Genomic DNA, 18,088 nt, shown 5'->3' with positions numbered 1-18,088 from the left:
GCTCAGTGCAGGGCTTGAGGGCATCCTTGAGTGGATAAATGGCAACACCCCCTCAAGAGTTTATGATGTGGTAGGAAGGAAGACCCTCTAGCCAAGCTAGCCAGATTATGAGACAATATGAGGAACTAAAGAGAGATTGCCATGTCTCCTGTGAATAAATCAGTTACTTCTACCAGAAACGGTTTCAAAATGAAGTCATTTTGAGGCTGAGCTGTGAGAAGGAGAGACTTATCCTTCATGTCTTATCACTTTAACTCACTGGCACCCTCCAGTGCCCAGGTAGGTGGGGATAGCATTTCCCTCTGCTTTAACCCTGTATGGCACACTGGGACTCGGAGCTTTGGTCACATGCTTGGGGGCCAGCCTGGCAGTGTTGCCAGCTCCCTCTTCTGTAGCATCCTCAGTCTGGCATCGAGATGGCAAGGGGCCTGGCAGGAATTGAGGGAGCTCTATAAGCAAGTTTGAACAAGGGCATCAGTAAGTCTGCTGTTCTGGAACAGGGAAGGCTCATGGAAGCCAGGCCATAAAGTGCTAAGGCTCTGTCGTCACGGGGATGTTGCTTCTAAGGGTAGAGAGGGCTCCGGGGGCAACTGGGGGTGTGCAAATTTCCTCTTTTGGCCAGCCAGGGAGCTGCCTGGGCTTCTGAGGCCTTGACAAAGTGGCAGACATGCCACCAAAATATACCTAATGCAGTCATAAAATACACTCCTGCTGTTGCTGGGAGTGTAAGTAAACTGATGTCATATTTTCGGAGGGCCTTTTACTATTACTAATTAATGTTATAAATGACCATACCCTTTCACCTAGAAATTTCCCTGCTAAGGAACTTGTCCTATGGAAGTGCTTGCCCAAGTGCATATGCATGTGTGTGTACAGGTGTTCATTGCTGCATTATTTGGGTTGGCCACAAAAAGAGAGACCACAATCTAAATGTCCAACAATAGAAGAATGGTGAGATACATTATGAAACACACACAAAGGAATGAGGCAGTCTGTACCAAGTGATGGAGAACGGGGTCTGGAATATTTTGTTGAGAAAAAGCAATCTGGAAAGAATCACATTTTAATATTTTTTAATGATTTGTACAAGCATGTACTTGTATACATACAACAGTATGTCTGTCTGGACATTTGTCTGCTGAAAAAGTACTTGTTTCCTCTGGGGAAGGAGGGGCAGGCAGTGAAGAGGGAACTTCTACTTTGAATTCGGCACATGTCTGGTTTTATGAACAAGCATGTACTCCTTTTGTGACTTTTAAGAATCAGTACAAATTTTTTCAAAGGAGATAGAATGTGACAAAAAGCACACCCAGCAGGCTACCCAGAGGTGCATGTGTTCCCTAGGAGCTCAACAGGACCTGCCGGGCCATGCAGCAGCGCATCGTGGAACTCATCTCCCGCGTGTCCAACGAGGAGGTCACCGAGGAGCTGCTGCATGTGAACGATGACCTCAACAACGTCTTCCTTCGATATGAGAGGTGGGAGCCGGATTTCTTTTTTTTTTTTTTCTCTTGAAAAGATTGTTGCCATAACAGAGGGATTTCTTTCATAAACAAAGGAAAGAGAGGGAGAGGGAGAGAGATTAGAGTTGGAAAATACTCATCAGAGATGCTAATTTGTTCCCGGCTGACAGGAAAAATGCTTCTTGTCCTCCTGGGAACTGAGCAGCAGAAGCAGCAGGAAGTTGACGTGCAGAATTAGGCTCTGCCCTTTGTAAGCCTCAGGCTGCTCTGCCTTTCCCCACTGCTCTGCCACCCCCAGCCCCAGGGAGGGGTAGCACTTGGGGGCCTCTAGGCCCCAGAGCTTCTGCACCTGCTCCTTTGATGATCCTTTATATTTGAAAAGGATTAAAGGGAAAAAAAATCTCTACTAAGAAAAAGGATTTCCTCTTTCCCATCTTAAAAAAAAAAAAAAGAAAAGAGAAAAGAAAAAAAGCTTTTTCCTTTGCAAATGTCAGTGTTATCTAGAGCATTCAGGGGAAGCAGGCGGGTGTAAGTGCCGGAATGCTGCTGCTTAGGGAAGCATGCACACATTCATTCTAGTTCTTTCTGCAGCCAAATCATTTTTGGGTTTGAGGTAACAAACCTGCAAATTCTTTTTCATTTCCAAAGCCTTCCCGCAAGACAAAGTCCAAAATGTCTTATTTAGACCTAGTTTTAAATAGGAGGAATAATGGCAAGCATAGTTCCCAGCTCGTCACCTGATGGAAGCACACTGGGCTTTCATGAAGGACTCAGCATAAGGACCAGAAAGGACCATGATCAGGCCAACCTTTTCCCCTTAAAGATGAGGCTTGAGAGGACAGGACAGTGGCTTGAGTCCCCTGCAGACTTAAGGTCCTGGTCCCCTCTGCCGCACCAGCTGACTCACAACCTACTGCTGGATTCATCAGGAGGACAAGGACCTGGCATCAGTTAGGGTGAGTGGGACAGATGCTTGCATTTGCGTTACCCTTTGGGGGCCTAAAGGGTGGTTTTGTTATGGCCGTCACAGCCTTGGGCCTTGTCTCATCTTTTGACTATGGAAGTACACACCAGTGGCTCTGTGCCCACCTGACAGGTGAAGAAACCTCTGCAGTAAGTGTGGGGGCATCCCCAGGACCCCCAGTGCATCAGTTGGAGAACAGGAGCAGATCTGAGGGGACCTGACTCCCAGCCCAAGGCCCCTTTGTCTTGCCATGTGATTCCAGTTTCTCCATGGTAAATGGGCTTAGGTTTAACCTATTAAACCTATTTAAGCCCTGCTAGAAAGCATAACAGGGGCTAACTAATATGAGTATTTTCACCCAAGAGTCCCCCAGTCTCAGCATTACACATAATTCAGGGCAAAGCCTGGGGCTGGTGGCTGGAAGTGCTATCCTAGTTGGAGTGTCTTTGATGATACTCATTGTTCATTGAAGATGAGTGTGGGAAAGGTACCCCAGGATTAAAATTGTTTCAGATGTATTAATATTCCTGTTCTCCTTATAGACCACTGTTGAAAAAACACACAAGTCTTTTTTAAAACCACAGTGGACACTCACTGCCTACCCAGATCATTCCTCCTGGGGATCCCTTGTCACTGATGCTGACCCCAGCAAGTTGGGAGACAAATGTGGAGCAGCATAACTCACTAAACCTGGGCGTCTAAGGTTCCAGCTGGAAAAAGTCTCTTAGCTACCACTGCCCGTGGCATTTGGAGTTTTTAAATACGATACAGAACATAATCTATTCTGCCCCACCCCAACACACACCTCATAACTACTCTTCCATTCCCCACCTGATAGAAGGATGACCTGGTCTTCGACAGTTGCTCAAAGCCAAGTCCCCCTGCACTGCCTGACTGGGTGCAGAGGACACTCACTCCACCCTCCTAGCAGTCCTTCAATGATTGGCCCAGGCCTCTCTGTAGCAGCTACTGGCAAGCATTTCCCCAGGTCGTAGCCAGGGCCATGCGTCCACCTTCCTCCTGCTGGTGCCCACCCTATGTGTGCCCCACCGCCTTTCCCCAGAGGTTGAGTTGGGAGCATGTTAGGAGCACTAGCTAGTTGCTCCTGAACACAGCCCTGTGAAATAGGGAGTCTGCAGCTACTGCCTGGTGTTGTAAACATTGGAGAGCTCCAAGGTAAGGTGGTTAAGCCACCCTCCCTCCAGGGACAAGAGGAGCTTTCTGGGCCCAGGTGTGTGAGGAGAGGCTGGGGACACTCACAATGACCTCCATGATGGGCCAGCCACCACCCCTTTCTGATGCCCACTCTGGGTGCTGGGTGAGAAGCTGATCCTCTCAGGGGGAGCCCCACACAGAGGAAGCCATGGCAGAGTTGATGTATGGTTTCACTCCCTAGCCCCCAGGTGGGACTGGCTGGTCTTGGTCCCAGGGGTTCTTCATAGAACTAGTGAGCACTTCACAGGCATCCTCTCTCCTTACTTCTGCTTTCCCTTCCCCCGTTAGGTTCGAACGATACAGGTCTGGCCGATCGGTTCAAAATGCCAGTAATGGAGTAAGTATTCCTTCAGAATCCTCTCATCTCCTGAGGCCAGACCTACCCCTCCACCTTTTGGAGGCTGGAGAGAACTCCAGTTTTTCTAACTGGGGTTGAAATATTTGGGAAATTGAAGAGGCAAGCTCTGGTTGATGGGATACTAGGGCAGAGCTAGCAGGCACCCCTGATGGGAAGGTGGCAAGGAAGCCCTAAGTTTGCAGCTCCCAGGACGGTCACTGTTGACTCAGCAACCCCTCCTTCTAGTGGGGACGGGGAGGAGGCAGTGGGCAGGGCTCACTGACATCCGGGCCCACCATGGACCTGGAAGGCAGGTGGGGGAAGTGGCCTTGCTTCTGTACTAGAGCAGCGCTGATGCTTTTCTTCTTGGAACTCTGCACAGTTGCCTTGCTAACTTCTACTTCAGAGCCTGACTCCAGGGTTCTGGGGCTTATGGCTAATCTCACGTTCTGACAGGTACTGAATGAAGTGACCGAAGACAACTTAATAGACCTGGGGCCAGGGTCTCCAGCCGTGGTGAGCCCAATGGTGGGGAACACAGCACCCCCATCTTCCCTCTCCTCCCAGCTTGCAGGCTTGGGTGAGTGTCTCATAAGGACAAAAGGGCCTACCTACTTCCTACCACTGGCCTCCCTTGCAGGCCACCTCTCTTTCTTTCTTGGAAGACCCAAAGAGAGTCTTTTGGGAAATACATGTGAAAGTGTATTCCTGAGTCCTAGCCAGTTGTACCACCTTACCTTCAATTCATACCTTTTTTCCCCTAAATTTGAAGTTTAAAATCTATGTTGGAAAGCAGGGATGGGGGAAATTCCAAGGAATTAAAGAAAGGTCATGCCATGCGCAGTGGCTCACACCCGTAATCCCAGCACTATGGGAGGCTGAGGTGGGTGGATCACCTGAGGTCAGGAGTTTGAGACCAGCTTGACCACAACATGGCGAAACCCAGTCTCTACTAAAAATACAAAAATTAGCTGGGCATGGTGGGCACCTGTAATCCCAACTACTCGGGAGGCTGAGGCAGGAGAATCGCTTGAGCCTGGGAGGTGGAGGTTGCAGTGAGCCAAGATCGGGTCATTGCACTCCAGCCTGGGCGACAGAGCAAGACACTGTCTCAAAAAGAGGAAAAAAAAAAAAGAAAGGTCACCTGCCATGTTTTATATGGAACATTCCCTATGATTGAAGTAATTTCCTTTTCAATATTAACTAGGTCAAGGCCAGGCGCGTAATCCCAGCATTTTGGGAGGCTGAGGTGGGTGGATCACTTGAGGTCAGGAGTTTGAGACCAGCCTGGCCAAAATGGTGAAACCCCATCTGTACTAAAAATACAAAAAAATTAGCCAGACTTGGTGGTGGGCACCTGTAGTCCCAGCTACTCAGGAGGCTGAAGCAGGAGAATTGCTTGAACCCGGAAAGCAGAGGTTGCAGTGAGCCGAGATCGCGCCATTGCACTCCAGCCTGGGGGACGACTCCATCTCAAAAAATAAATAAATAAATAAATAATCAATATTAACTAGGTCAAGGAGGGCAGATAGGTTTCAGCTCTTTGGCTTCTTGGAACACAGGTTTGAGGAGGATGCTGAAGCCACATCAGGGCTTAGAAAAGTCTGTGATTGATTGATTGTCAATATCTACAGAGGGTTTGGAAATGGGAGGTAGCAGCACTGAAATGTTTGCCCTCCTTGAACTTTACCATCAGCCTAAAGCAGTCCATTGTCTGGACTTAAAAGAAACTCACCACTTTCCACAGTTCATTTAGTTTGTACATTCAAAGTGTGTATATGACTCTAGCACATTGGTTATACTGGATGATACCAATTTATAACAAATGAAATTATAACATTGAAATAATAAGCATGGCCCTCAAAATTCTTTCCTCTGTCTTGCTTTTCTGTTTTCCTTTTTAAAAAATATTTCTCTGTCTACTTTCCTTTCATTTGACTTGAGTTAAACTTCTAGTGGATATCAGTTGCTGTAATTCTAGCTTCTCAATATTTCGTATATTTGTAGCCACTATTTCTGTATCGGAACAGATGTCTCTGCCTTCAGTCAGTCCAACATATATGACTGCCAGATTTAATACTTAAAATTCAAATTGTCACGCCTGTAATCCCGACTTCGGGAGGCTGAGGCAGGTGGATCACTTGAAGTCAGGAGTTTGAGACCAGCCTAACCAACATGGCAAAACCCTACCTCTACTAAAAATACAAAAATCAGCTGGGCCTGTAATCCCAGCTACTAGGCGGGTTGAGGCAGGAGGATCGCTTGAACCTGGGAGGCAGAGGTTGCAGTGAGCCGAGATTGTGCCACTGCATTCCAGCCTGGGCAACAGAGCAAGATGCCGTCTCAAAAAAAAAAGCCGGGCGCGGTGGCTCACGCCTGTAATCCCAGCACTTTGGGAGGCTGAGGTGGGTGGATCACGAGGTCAGGAGATCGAGACCATCCTGGCTAACATGGTGAAACCCCGTCTCTACTAAAAATACAAAAAATTGCCGGGCGCGGTGGCTCAAGCCTGTAATCCCAGCACTTTGGGAGGCCGAGGCGGGCGGATCACGAGGTCAGGAGATCGAGACCATGGTGAAACCCCGTCTCTACTAAAAATACAAAAAATTAGCCGGGCGCGGTGGCGGGCGCCTGTAGTCACAGCTACTCGGAGAGGCTGAGACAGGAGAATGGCGTGAACCCGGGAGGCGGAGCTTGCAGTGAGCCGAGATCGCGCCACTGCACTCCAGCCTGGGCGACAGAGAAAGACTCCGTCTCAAAAAAAAAAACAAAAAAACAAAAAAACAAAAAAACAAAAAATTAGCTGGGCGTGGTGGCGCGCGCCTGTAGTCCCAGCTACTCAGGAGACTGAGGCAGGAGAATAGCATAAACCCGGGAGGCGGAGCTTGCAGTGAGCCGAGATTGCTCCACTGCAGTCCAGCCTGGGTGACAGAGTGAGACTCTGTCTCAAAAAAAAAAAAAAAAAAAAAAAAAATTCAAATTGGATTCTGCTACCTCTCTTCTTAAAAAAGGTATATAGTAGGCCAGGCATAGTGGCTCATGCCTGTAATCCCAGCACTCTGGGAAGCCAAGGCAGGTGGATTGCTTGAGTCCAGAAGTTCGAGACCAATCTGGGCAACATAGCAAAACCTCATCTCTACTAAAAATACAAAAAATTAGCTGGGAGTGGTGGCACACACCTTTAGTCCCAGGTACACAGGATGCTGCGGTAGGAGAATCTCCTGAGCCCAGGAGGTCGAGACTGCAGTGAGCTGAGATCGTGCCACTGCACTCCAGCCTGGGCATCCAGAGTGAGACCCTGTCTCAAAAAAAAAAAAAAGTGTAGTGTCCACCAGGGGTGGTGGCTCACACTTGCAATCCCATCACTTTGGGAGGTGGAGGTGGGAAGATCACTTGAGGCCAGGTGTTTGAGACCAGCCTGGGCAACATAACGAGACCTTGTCTCTACAAAATAATTTAAAAACAGCTGGGCATGGTGGCACATACCTGTAGTCCTAGCTACTTGGGAGGCCAAGGTGGGAGGATCGCTTGAGCCCGGGAGGTCAAGGCTACAGTGAGCCATGATCATGCCAAGAGAGTAAGACTCTGCCTCTTTGAAAAAAAGAAAAACAAAAAAAAAAGTCTAGTGTCTTCCCACCCACTCCTTTACCTGGCATTTGAGGTATTACCAGCCACTTCCTCCACAAATCTTTTCCTGTGAGCATTGTTCACTTCACACACCCTGGCCTCCAAACCCTGTGCCTTTGTATCTGCCTTTCCCCTTCTCCCCACAGCATCCTCCCCCTTATCCTTACAGACCCACTCTTGTGTTGGTTGAGTCTTTCCTGATGTCTCAAGCCAAGCACTGCTGTGGCTTATCTCTTGCCCACTCTGAACTTCTTGAAGCTGAGGACCATATCAAATTCAATTTGGTCTACTCAAGATCTAGCTCTGAACATGGTGGGTACCTAAGAAATATTTGCTGAATAAATAGATGTTGCAGGTCCTTGGACATTGTGATTGAGTTAATGAGGAGCCCAAGCGAGAAGGGCATTATGGAAAATCCGCAGGTGCACTGGCGCCAGTCCCTGACTTATGACCCCAGCAATCTCTTTTTTGTTATGACTCTTTCGCCTCCTTGAGCAGTTTGAGGGGCAGTGGCTGTCCCGTCCCCCATCTGGCCCACCCTGGCTCCTCCGGCATGTGGTGCACTGGGAGTACCAAGGAAAGTCCCGCCCCACCCTCCCCATGGAACCTAAACCCGCCTGGCTGGCATCCTAGCTTGGGGGCCCTTCATCAGATCTACAGCCTACATTTTGTTCTCATCTGCCACCCATTTGTTTTGTTGCCACAGACTTGGGGACAGAGAGCGTCAGTGGCACCCTCAGTTCTCTCCAGCAATGTATTCCCCGCGACGGCTTTGACATGTTTGCCCAGACGAGAGGAAACTCCTTGGCTGAGCAGCGCAAGACGTATGTGGGGCCCCTTCTAGTGGCTTCTAAAGATATTGGGGGATTGGCCCATGCCTGGTCACAGGCCAGCACAAAAAGGCATTTACCATGTCCAGGACTGCCAGGAACTTTAAAGCATGGCTGTAAGGACTTGGCATTAGATGCAGATACTGAATAAACACCAACTGCCCACCTCCTCCCCCTTCCCAACACACACACACTCTCCTGCCCTTGAGGTTGATTGGAGTGTGATTTCTCCTGTCATTTGTAAGAGACAGCTTTTTTTTTTCTCCCCATGCTGCTGCTGCTGCAGACACGACCCTGCCTGGCCCCTCATCCACAGGAGAAGCTCGGAAGCAGGAGGGTGCAGCCATGCAGAGTGAACCCATTCTTTACAGCAAGATTTTCCTGACTAAAATAAGTGGTCAGAGCAGAGGCTCCTCTGGTAGCAGCTCTGGCTAGGATGAGCCATCTGGAATTCAGGGAGTTGATTCCAAAAGAGAGAATCCCCTACATCTCAGGGAGGCACTGTACATGTTTTGAGCTTTCTGTTCAGCCTAAAGGCGGGTGAGACACACTTTTTCCCAGGGACCCAGCACCTTGGTGCACTCAGCACCCTGAGTCCTGCTTGGGACTCAGTTGGGTAAGCAGAAACCCAAGATCCCATGTGCCCTTCACCAGCAAAAGTTGCTTGTAAAACAGATATAGCTAAAGGAGTCGGAGAGTGGAGGAAGACCTCCTATAATCAGTGACAGTCCTGGGTCCCAGAGACCACCTTCCCTGTCAATGCCACTGAGGCTGCTGCTAATAAAATAAGAATTAATGTTACTTTGTGTTTATCTAGTCTTCCCTCTGAGGAGTATTAGGGCACTTTGGACACCCTGACATTGAGCTTCAGAGATGCTCAGTATTGTTACTCAAGAGAGGGATGTTGAGGTGCATAAAATCTGAGATCGCAGAGATTAGTGGCTCAGCCTGAACTAGGACACAGGCCTCCTAGCGTTCACTGCAGGGAGACAGACAACATGAGCCCTTAGCCTCTGCTCAATGTCAAGGTCTCAGGAAATGTTTTTCCAAGGACATCTGAGGAAGGACCATAGGATAGAAGTGATTACAGGCCACTTCCCCATCCCTCCATGACTATTGGAGGAAAATGAACTCTGCTTGTGCTGCTTCTTCATCTCCAGGGTAACCTATGAGGATCCTCAGGCTGTCAGAGGACTTGCTTCTGCCCTAGACAATCGAAAACAGAGCTCAGAAGGGGTAGGTCTTTAACCCTATTTTTCTGCCTGGAGTCTTCTGGAGGGAAAGTCAGGTGGTTTGGCAAAGCTCGCTGGGTAATTCAGCAGAAACTGGCTTGCACAGGGGGCAGGGACACCCTGGGGGAGAGACCCATGGGGAACACCCCATGGAACCCAGGTAGTGCCTCATTGAGTCTTCACCTCACCCCGTGAGATGAGGCCACACGCGAGCTTCCCAATCCACCCAAGAGGAAGCAGTCCCAGGGAGGTGGGAGACAGGCTGAGACACCCAGAGAGCAGAAAGCAAGCTGGGGTTCCAATCCTAGGATTAGTGTCCATCTCCAGAACCCCTGCTCTTCCTACCACAGTGGCCCCAAGTTCTCCAGGCATAAGTCTCCTATGGTCACCTGTTACAGTGCCACAGGGTGGTCAGTGCTCTGATAAAACCATGGCCTGCACCAGGAAGGACAATGCTGACCTGAGCCACATCTCTGATGGCCATTTGTCACTGGCCTAGCAGAGCAGTACCAACCCCATTAGAAGGCATTTGAGAGCCAGAGGTTGTTTACAGAGCTGGCACAGTTGGGTGGTGGCTGGGAGGGTGTCCTGTGGTGGTGAGGGGGTGCGGCACAGTGAAGTGGAGGGAATGGTATGTGTTTGGGCTCCCCCAAACATAGCCATGCTTTCTGTACAATTTCAGATTACTGAAGGGGAAAGGATGTGTGTCTTAATGCTTCTCATGAGATTTTTCTTTTTGCCTAACTAAGAAATGTGTATGGATGCATGTCTGTTTGCAGGGGCAGGGAGGAGGAGGGTCCTTGGAATAGCTGCCGACAACAGCTGGAACTCCTGTCTGGGTCCCCCAGCTGGGCTAGAGAGGGCAGTTATCATCTGTCCACTGGACAGGAAGGTTTGCAAAGGGCTGTTTGCTTCCTGGGTCCCAATTTTTAGCCTTCTTAAGCCCCTGTCCAGTGGGCCCAGGCAGGCAGCAGTGCTGGTTTCCACAGGATGCTCCTTCTTGGGGGAAGGGACTCACTCCCTCATCCATGCTGGCCTTCGCCTGGTGGATCTGAGGGCATGCATCCCTCTGCACTGGTCACCAGAGGGCGCAGAAGAGCCAGCTGGCTGCCTTGGGTCCTCAGTGCCCTGCCTTTCCACAGGAGTGGGCAGTGCCACCTGAACCCCTGAGACTGGGACACCCAAAATCAATGCAGTTCTCATGGCTCTGATTCTCTCATTACTTAGAATGTCCTCCCACCTGCCCCAGCGTGGGCATTAGAGAGCCCAGCTAGGGGCCTACCAGGATACTGCCTGGTGAGGACATCCCCTCCTCCTGGCCAACCCTGGCCTGCACTGGGAGCAGCCCTGTTGTGCCCCTACGAGGCTGACCTCATTTGTCCCTCACTCTGGCTCCAGGACTTGCCTTGTCCATGCCAGGGTGTGTCCTGCTGCACCCCTGCCATTATCAGTGCCTAGGCCTGGGTCTGAGCCCAGGAGATGTGAGTGACTTCCCGCCCTTCACCCTTAGCATGTGTGGCTTGGACTAGCTCCCTATTTTCAAAGGTCCTGATGACTCCAGCAGGTTTTCCACCCAGCGGTAGGCAGATTGCTTTTTTTGAGATGGAGTCTCGCTCTGGCACCCAGGTTGGGGTGCAGTGGCGTGATCTTGGCTCACTGCAGCTTTCATCTCCCAGGTTCAAGCGATTCTCCTGCCTCAGCCTCCTGAGTAGCTGGTATTACAGGCGCCCACTACCACAGCAGGCTAATTTTTGTGTTTTTACTAGAGACAGATTTTCACTATATTGGCCGGGTCGGTCTCGAACTCCTGACCTCAGGCACTCCACCTGTCTTGGCCTCCCAAAGTGCTGGGATTACTACAGGTGTGAGCCACCGTGCCCGGCCATCAGATTGCTTTTCATGTTTGCTGCTCCATGGGGCAATGCCATGGCCACAGCCTTAGCGATACAGGGCAGCAGAGCACGTGGGCTGTGTGTGTCTGTGTGTGTCTACACATATTCTTGCCCACCTGCAGCATTTCAGGTTACCTTGTCCCATCCCAAGCCATGCTGACCTGGAAATGAAAGTGAGGCCAAGGGAGAAATTAAGAACACAATAAAAAAGGAGAAGGCTGGGCACGGTGGGTCACGCCTGTAATCTCAGCACTTTGGGAGGCTGAAGCGGGCAGATCACCTGAGGTCGGAAGTTCGAGACCAGCCTGACCAACATGGAGAGACCCCATCTCTACTAAAAATACAAAATTAGCTGGGCATGGTGGCACATGCCTGTAATCCCAGCTACTCAGGAGGCTGGGGCAAGAGAATCGCTTGAACCCAGAGGCGGAGGTTGCAGTGAGCCGAGATCATGCCATTGCACTCCGGCCTGGGCAAGAAGAGTGAAACTCCCTCTCAAAAATAAATAAAATAAAATAAATGAATGGGAGAAAATTGTGTAGCCACACCTCTACAAATCGAATCCAACCAAGTCAGTCAAGAAAAGGTCATCCCAGGGCCGGGCACAGTGGCTCATGCCTGTAATCCCAGCGCTTTGGAAGGCCGAAGTGGGTGGATCACGAGGTCAGGAGATTGAGACCATCCTGGCCAACATGGTGAAACCCCATCTCTACTAAAAATACAAAAATTAGCTGGGCGTGGCAGCGCATGCCTGTAATCCCAGCTACTTGGGAGGCTGAGGCAGGCGAATTGCTTGAACCCGGGAGGTGGAGGTTGCAGTGAGCCGAGATCGTGCCACTGCATTCCAGCCTGGCGACAGAGCTAGACTCCGTCTCAAAAAAAACAAAAACAAAAACAAAAATTAGCCAGGTGTGGTGGTGGGTACCTGTAATCCCAGCCACTTGGGAGGCTGAGACAGAGAATTGCTTGAATCCGGGAGGCAGAGGTTGCCGTGAACTGAGATCGCACCACTGCACTCCAGGCTGGGTGACAGAGCAAGACTCCATCTCAAAAAGAGAAAAAGAAAAAGTCATTCCAGCTACTCAGGAGGCTGAGGCGGAAGGATCGCTTGCACCCAAGAGTTTTTGAGACCAGTCCAGGCAACGTAGTGAGACCTCATCTCAAATAAATAAATATTTTAAAAGGCAATAATACACCTAAATTTAGTATTCAAGAGTTTAGAAAAAGAATACACACACCACTAGAAAAGAGAAGAAAAAAAGAGAAAATGCAGGAAAAAGAAAAAAGTAGAATTGCTTTTGTAAAAGCTGGTTCTTTGAAAAGTTGACCACCTGCCAACCCTGATAGCCGTAATTGAGAGAAGCGGCTCTGGTCAACCTTCTGTGATCTCCTGGAGATTTTCCAAGGGCACGGGAGTAGTTGGCATGAGTATGTGTTATCCTGTTGGGATTCTTGATTACTAAACTTTTCTTCTTTTTTCCAGGCAGGTAAGGGGGACATGCCAGGGGTGGAGGTTGGGAGCAGGGCATCACATTTCCTTATGTGGCAAAGGATCACGTCTGAAGAGTGACTTTTCTTTTTCCACAATATGTGCTATTGACTTCTTTCTCATGGGTCTTGCTGTGACTTTTCTTTCTGAGACTTTTCTGTCCTCGGCCCAGAAGAGAGGTAGAGGTGGGGAGTCTGACCTGGAGCCCATAGACAGCTGGCTCATAACCCAAGGAATGGTGAGGAGTCACCAGCCGAGCCAAGCCTGCTGTCCACCCCAGCCCCTACCTGTGTAACAGCTCATGTCTTCCTCTCATGACCTGCCGAGCCTTTGTGAATCAGACAGTACAAGGCCACACTCTCTCTTTCTGGCAGGGGTGCCAAATTTCCCCTCCTATTTTTGCATAATCTCTGTAAGCCACAGATTCCCAGTCCCAAAAATACCTTCCTGTCCCTGGGCCTTAAGTGTCTGGGACATTAACAGGGATGAGGAGAGGGTCCTTTCCTTCCTTTTACTGTCTCCGGAGCTCCAGGCAGTATTCACTTTTCCAGGATGAGCACAAGTTACTGTGGCTTTTGCTTGGGAGGGCACAATTCTAAGGGAACAGACTCAAAGCATCTGACCAGTTAGGGAAGCCCCCTCTAGCCCAGTGCCTCTGAATTCGGCAGTCCTAGGCTTGACAGATTTTTATAATATAGTGACTTGTATCCAGTAAGTCCCTCAAAATGATTTGAAACCTCTTGAAGAATACACAGGCCGGGTGTGGTGGCTCACGCCTGTAATCCCAGCACTTTGGGAGGCTGAGGCAGGCAGATCACGAGGTCAGGAGATCGAGACCCTTCTGGCCAACATGGTGAAACCCTGTCTCTACTAAAAATACAAAAATTAGCTGGGTATGCTGGCATGTGCCTGTAATCCCAGCTACTTGGGAGGCTGAAGCAGGAGAATCGCCTGAACCTGGGAGGCAGAGATTGTAGTGAGCTGAGATTGCACCACTGCACTCCAGCCTGGTGACAGAGTGAGACTCCCTCTCAAAGAAAAAAAAAAAAAAAATACACAAACACAGTAGAAACAGAATAAAAAGAAAACAAAGCCCAGGGGAGTTCAATGTTGTAAACACAGTTAGTTCTCATGTAGCAGAGCTTTCCTGGCCCACAGACCTGCAAGGGTCCTCCTGCCTTGTCTGTTCATGTGGCCTGAGCCTGGTGCATGGAGAGAGGGTCAGCTCATCTCAGGCTGTATGCCTTGGGATGACCATTTCACCTCTAGCAGAGCCCAAAGCTCTGGTACATGTGGTGGAGCCTGAGCTGGAGAGAATGCAGAGAAGGAAAGATGATGAAAGCAGTGCAAACATGTGCCTCTCCCTCCAGGTGGGGTGGGATGAGAGGAATACATAACTGCCCCTAGTGTGCTATGCTAGGCTGTGGCCAGAGGAAAGGCCAGCAGGTCCTAGACTGCAAGCAGCACAGGGTCCACCTGCTTGAGCAAAGCGTGACCAGTGAGCAGGAACTTGGGTCGTGCAGGATCACCCAGAGCCGTGGGAGCAAGGGGCATCTGCCTGCCCTGGGCAGGTCTCCCACCACCTGTCATAGCAGCAGCACACTCCTGCTCTGGGTGAGAAGGCAGTTCCTCCACTAGATCCCAAGCCCATTCTTAGAGAGATGCGCTGGCCCAGGCCTCTCGTTTGCTTCTTCAGGGACGGGCTGGCCTCTGGCCCACATGTCGGGGGCCTTTGCAGCAGGGCTTCTGGAGACCATGTCCATTCATTGGGAAGATCTAGCCCATGTGCCCTTGTGCCTATTAATCCTGCAAAAAAGGATACTGCCCACACAAACTCCCCTGAGGGTGGCCTTGGCAGCTGGTGGTGGTGCCTGTCTCTGCCCACACAGACTGCCTCGCCACTGCCAGGTCCCACATAGAGCTCCAGTCTCTAACTTCCCAGAAACAAACCTAACTAACAGCTAACCTAGTGTCTTGCCTGACTGACTGCAGTTTTTTTTTTTCTTTACAACAAATATTAATTGCTTTGCCTTATTTCCCATAGTGTAGAAACCTTGAGTCTTTTCAAGCCTCCTGAGTACAGATTCTTTACTTGGAAACTTTTTGTACTATTGAGTGAGATCAAAGGCTTTTAGACTTTGTCCCAGTGGGGTGGTGCTTGAAGTGTCGTAGGAAGGGATTCACAGCTTCTCTGGAAATAGCACACATGAGCTACAGAAATTGTTCTTGTTGCATTGAAAACTGGACAGGTGGGTTTCCTTGTGGGCATGGGGCTGTGGCAAGCTGCAGAGGAGCATCTGTTGGAACCCTTATGCTCCTGGGACTCGGGTGTGTGGAGAGCCAACACAGAAGTTAACTGACACCACCAGGCTTATTACTGGTTGAAGAGAAATGAGACCTGTCAATGGGCTAGGGCCGGGCGGCTCTCAGGGAGACTGCTAGGCTTGTGATCTCTCTCCCTGGCCTCTCTAGTGTGAGGTCTTTTTGCCTCTCCTGGCTGGTGATCAGCTAGGGGTGTCTCCCTTTTGCAGGGTGCAGCCAGGAAAATATCCTCATGTGAGAGAATCTAAGTCAAAACAAGAACAGAGGTAGGTTAGTAAAGAATGCTGCTGCCAAAACCCAGGCTTGGGTTTGGAGGTGGGACTCCCTCCTCAGACCTGGAGGCCCCCATGGCTCCTCTTACTCTGGAAGGATAATCCTAACCCCTGGAGTACCAGACAGACACACCTCTCCCTCTTGGGCAGGCAACCCTCTCTCCTGATCCCTGAGGCAGAGCTGCCCCTGCCTGCAGTTTCAAGTGAGAATCAGCTGACAGCAGGATGGCTCACCTGCCACTCAGATCAAAACCTGTGGCTTCTGACATCCAAGATGTCTGTGGACTTTGAAAGTGGGCAGGGCTGGTCTAGCTACTGCCTCAGCCAAGCCAGCCTGGCCTACCTATCTTCAGAGGGGCTGAGCTTCGGGCAGCAGTCTCTATTGGAGGGCATTCCTCTGCTAGCTTCCTTCCTTTTCTCTCTTCACATGTCTTCTTCCTTTTTTGTCCCTCTCTTCCAACTCATACTCTTCTTCAGATCCCTCAGACCAGCCTTCAGCTTGGATCATTGTCCAAGAAAATGCTGAAACTATGGCATGTCAGGCTGGGTGCAGTGGCTCACACCTGTAATCCCAGCACTTTGGGAGGCCGAGCTGGGCAGATCATTTGAGGCCAGGAGTTTGAGATCAGCTGGGCCAACATGGCAAAACCCTGTCTCTACTAAAAATACAGAAAAAATTAGCCAGGTGTGGTGGCTCACGCCTGTAATCCCAGCTACTCAGGAGGCTGAGGCACAAGGATTATTTGAACCCGGGAAGCAGAGGTTGCAGTGAGCTGAGATCGCACCACTGCACTCCAGCCTGGGCAACAGAGCAAGACTCTGTCTCAAAATAAATAAATAAATAAATAAATAAAAATAAAAATAAAACTGTGACACATCAGAGCCAACAGCCTTCTTAGGAATCTGCTGGGCCAGCCCCTAGTCTGACAGATGAGGACACCGAGGCCTCCTAGGGGCCTGGTGACTTGCTCAAAGTGGCAGGGAAGAAACAGAGTCCCCTAAGACTCAGCGCAGTGCCCCCTCCTCCAGCCAGGGCCCCACTTCCCTCCCATCGGCCTAACAAGGAGCGCATCCTCGGCCTCCCACAGTTTCTTTAGTTCATATTTTCCAAGTAGTGTACATGTTTAGTCTGAGTCTGATAGCACCTACATTATTAGAAGGAACTTTGCCCTGTTATAATACTCAAGGCATTTATTTACCAGGACGAGAGGTTTAGATAGCTAAGGTTTTGTGTTCAGCCACAAGAAAGTCAATTTAAGCTTATGTTATATAAGCTTAACTGTTAACCATCACCCTGCTCCACCATGGTTCACGCCCTGAGGCCAAGTGGCTTCCATATTGTAATGAGTCAATTCCCATAATTTCTGACATCCCTGGGTTTCTGAATTAGAAAACAGAAGCACCAACCTGAAAGTTAAGGGTTCTGAGTCATAAGAATTGAAAGCCAAATACAACCTAGCAATTGTCTTATTTCACATGAGGAAATTGAGGCCAAGCATTGCTCAGGCCTCTGTCCCCTGCTCTTGCCTCTCCACCCAAATCTCTGAGGCTTCTTAGGATAGAAGAAACTCGAGGGCTCTCCGGTGAAGAAAGTGGGGTCCAGAGAGGAGCAACTCACCCCAGGTCCTGCCACCAGTGAGTGCAAGGGCCCAGATGGACCCCACCCAGTGCACTGTCCTCCTCAGCGTGCCCTCTAGGGCTTGGTCTGGAGGATGCCATTCCATAAACATACTACTTATTTGGAAAAATCTAGGACACGGAAGAAAAGGGTTCCCATGATCCAGCTTTTGGGAATTTATTTTTGAGGGGGTGCGGAATTTCTTTAGTGTCATTGTTTATTTTCTGAGCATGTTGGCTCTCAAAGTTAATCCCCAAAGAAGAAAATTAAAGTATGACCCCAGGCCTCAAGGGATTTGTTCTTTAACAGCAACAAAACAATTACAAGAAAAATCTGAAGGTTTAAGGCCCCTGACCCCTTAATGTCTTTGTTGTAGCTTTTGCAACACATTGGAAAGCTCAGGACATCTAATCTGTTTCTGCTAAGTGGACAAAAGCTGGTCAGGTGTAAAGAAAGGGCTGGTGCGCACTCTAACCGCTAGTGTGGGACTGTTTTCTCTCTGGAGATGCTGCTGACTTTCTAAGCTTCAGTTCTGGGGACTCAGCATGGCATGCGTCCTCCCAGAGGCCACGCATTCTGACTTACAGTCATTGAGAGCATGATAACTGGCGTGTCCTGTTCCAGGAATGTGTCAAGGCAGAAAGCCTGCCAGCAAGCACAGAGTAGCAGTGTGCCCTACTGCCTTTTGATGGGCAAGGAAGTGTCAGCCTTAGGCATTGTTAACACATCTGTCAATCATTTGTGCCTCCATCCCCCCAGTGAGGACCCACATGCCTCTTGTCCCTAGGCTTCATGTCTGGGTGATAAGACTCCCTGATACCTTTTCA

At 49.8% G+C, this 18,088-nt stretch overlaps 1 protein-coding gene across 13 annotated transcripts in view; it reads left to right on the top strand.

Annotated features, from left to right (window-relative positions):
* Nucleotides 1-18,088, top strand: part of TOM1L2 (target of myb1 like 2 membrane trafficking protein) — a 129,523-nt gene that overhangs the window by 102,035 nt on the left and 9,400 nt on the right. For 7 of the 13 annotated variants that reach the window (XM_055241606.2, XM_055241605.2, XM_055241610.2 and 4 more), the window contains 5 exons: nucleotides 1,345-1,478; nucleotides 3,931-3,979; nucleotides 4,436-4,559; nucleotides 8,313-8,430; nucleotides 9,597-9,672. In XM_055241606.2, the coding sequence (XP_055097581.1) occupies nucleotides 1,345-1,478; nucleotides 3,931-3,979; nucleotides 4,436-4,559; nucleotides 8,313-8,430; nucleotides 9,597-9,672 (501 nt within the window). Of the gene's footprint in view, nucleotides 1-1,344; nucleotides 1,479-3,930; nucleotides 3,980-4,435; nucleotides 4,560-8,312; nucleotides 8,431-9,596; nucleotides 9,673-13,200; nucleotides 13,288-18,088 lie in introns of all 13 variants that reach the window. The other 6 variants (XM_055241604.2, XM_055241607.2, XM_055241614.2 and 3 more) reach the window with 1 other exon arrangement.

The sequence above is a fragment of the Symphalangus syndactylus genome, chromosome 14, assembly GCF_028878055.3.
Source record: "Symphalangus syndactylus isolate Jambi chromosome 14, NHGRI_mSymSyn1-v2.1_pri, whole genome shotgun sequence".
Lineage (NCBI taxonomy): Eukaryota > Metazoa > Chordata > Mammalia > Primates > Hylobatidae > Symphalangus > Symphalangus syndactylus.
Note: the sequence above shows the minus strand (reverse complement) of the source record. Positions and strands in the feature narration are given on the sequence as shown.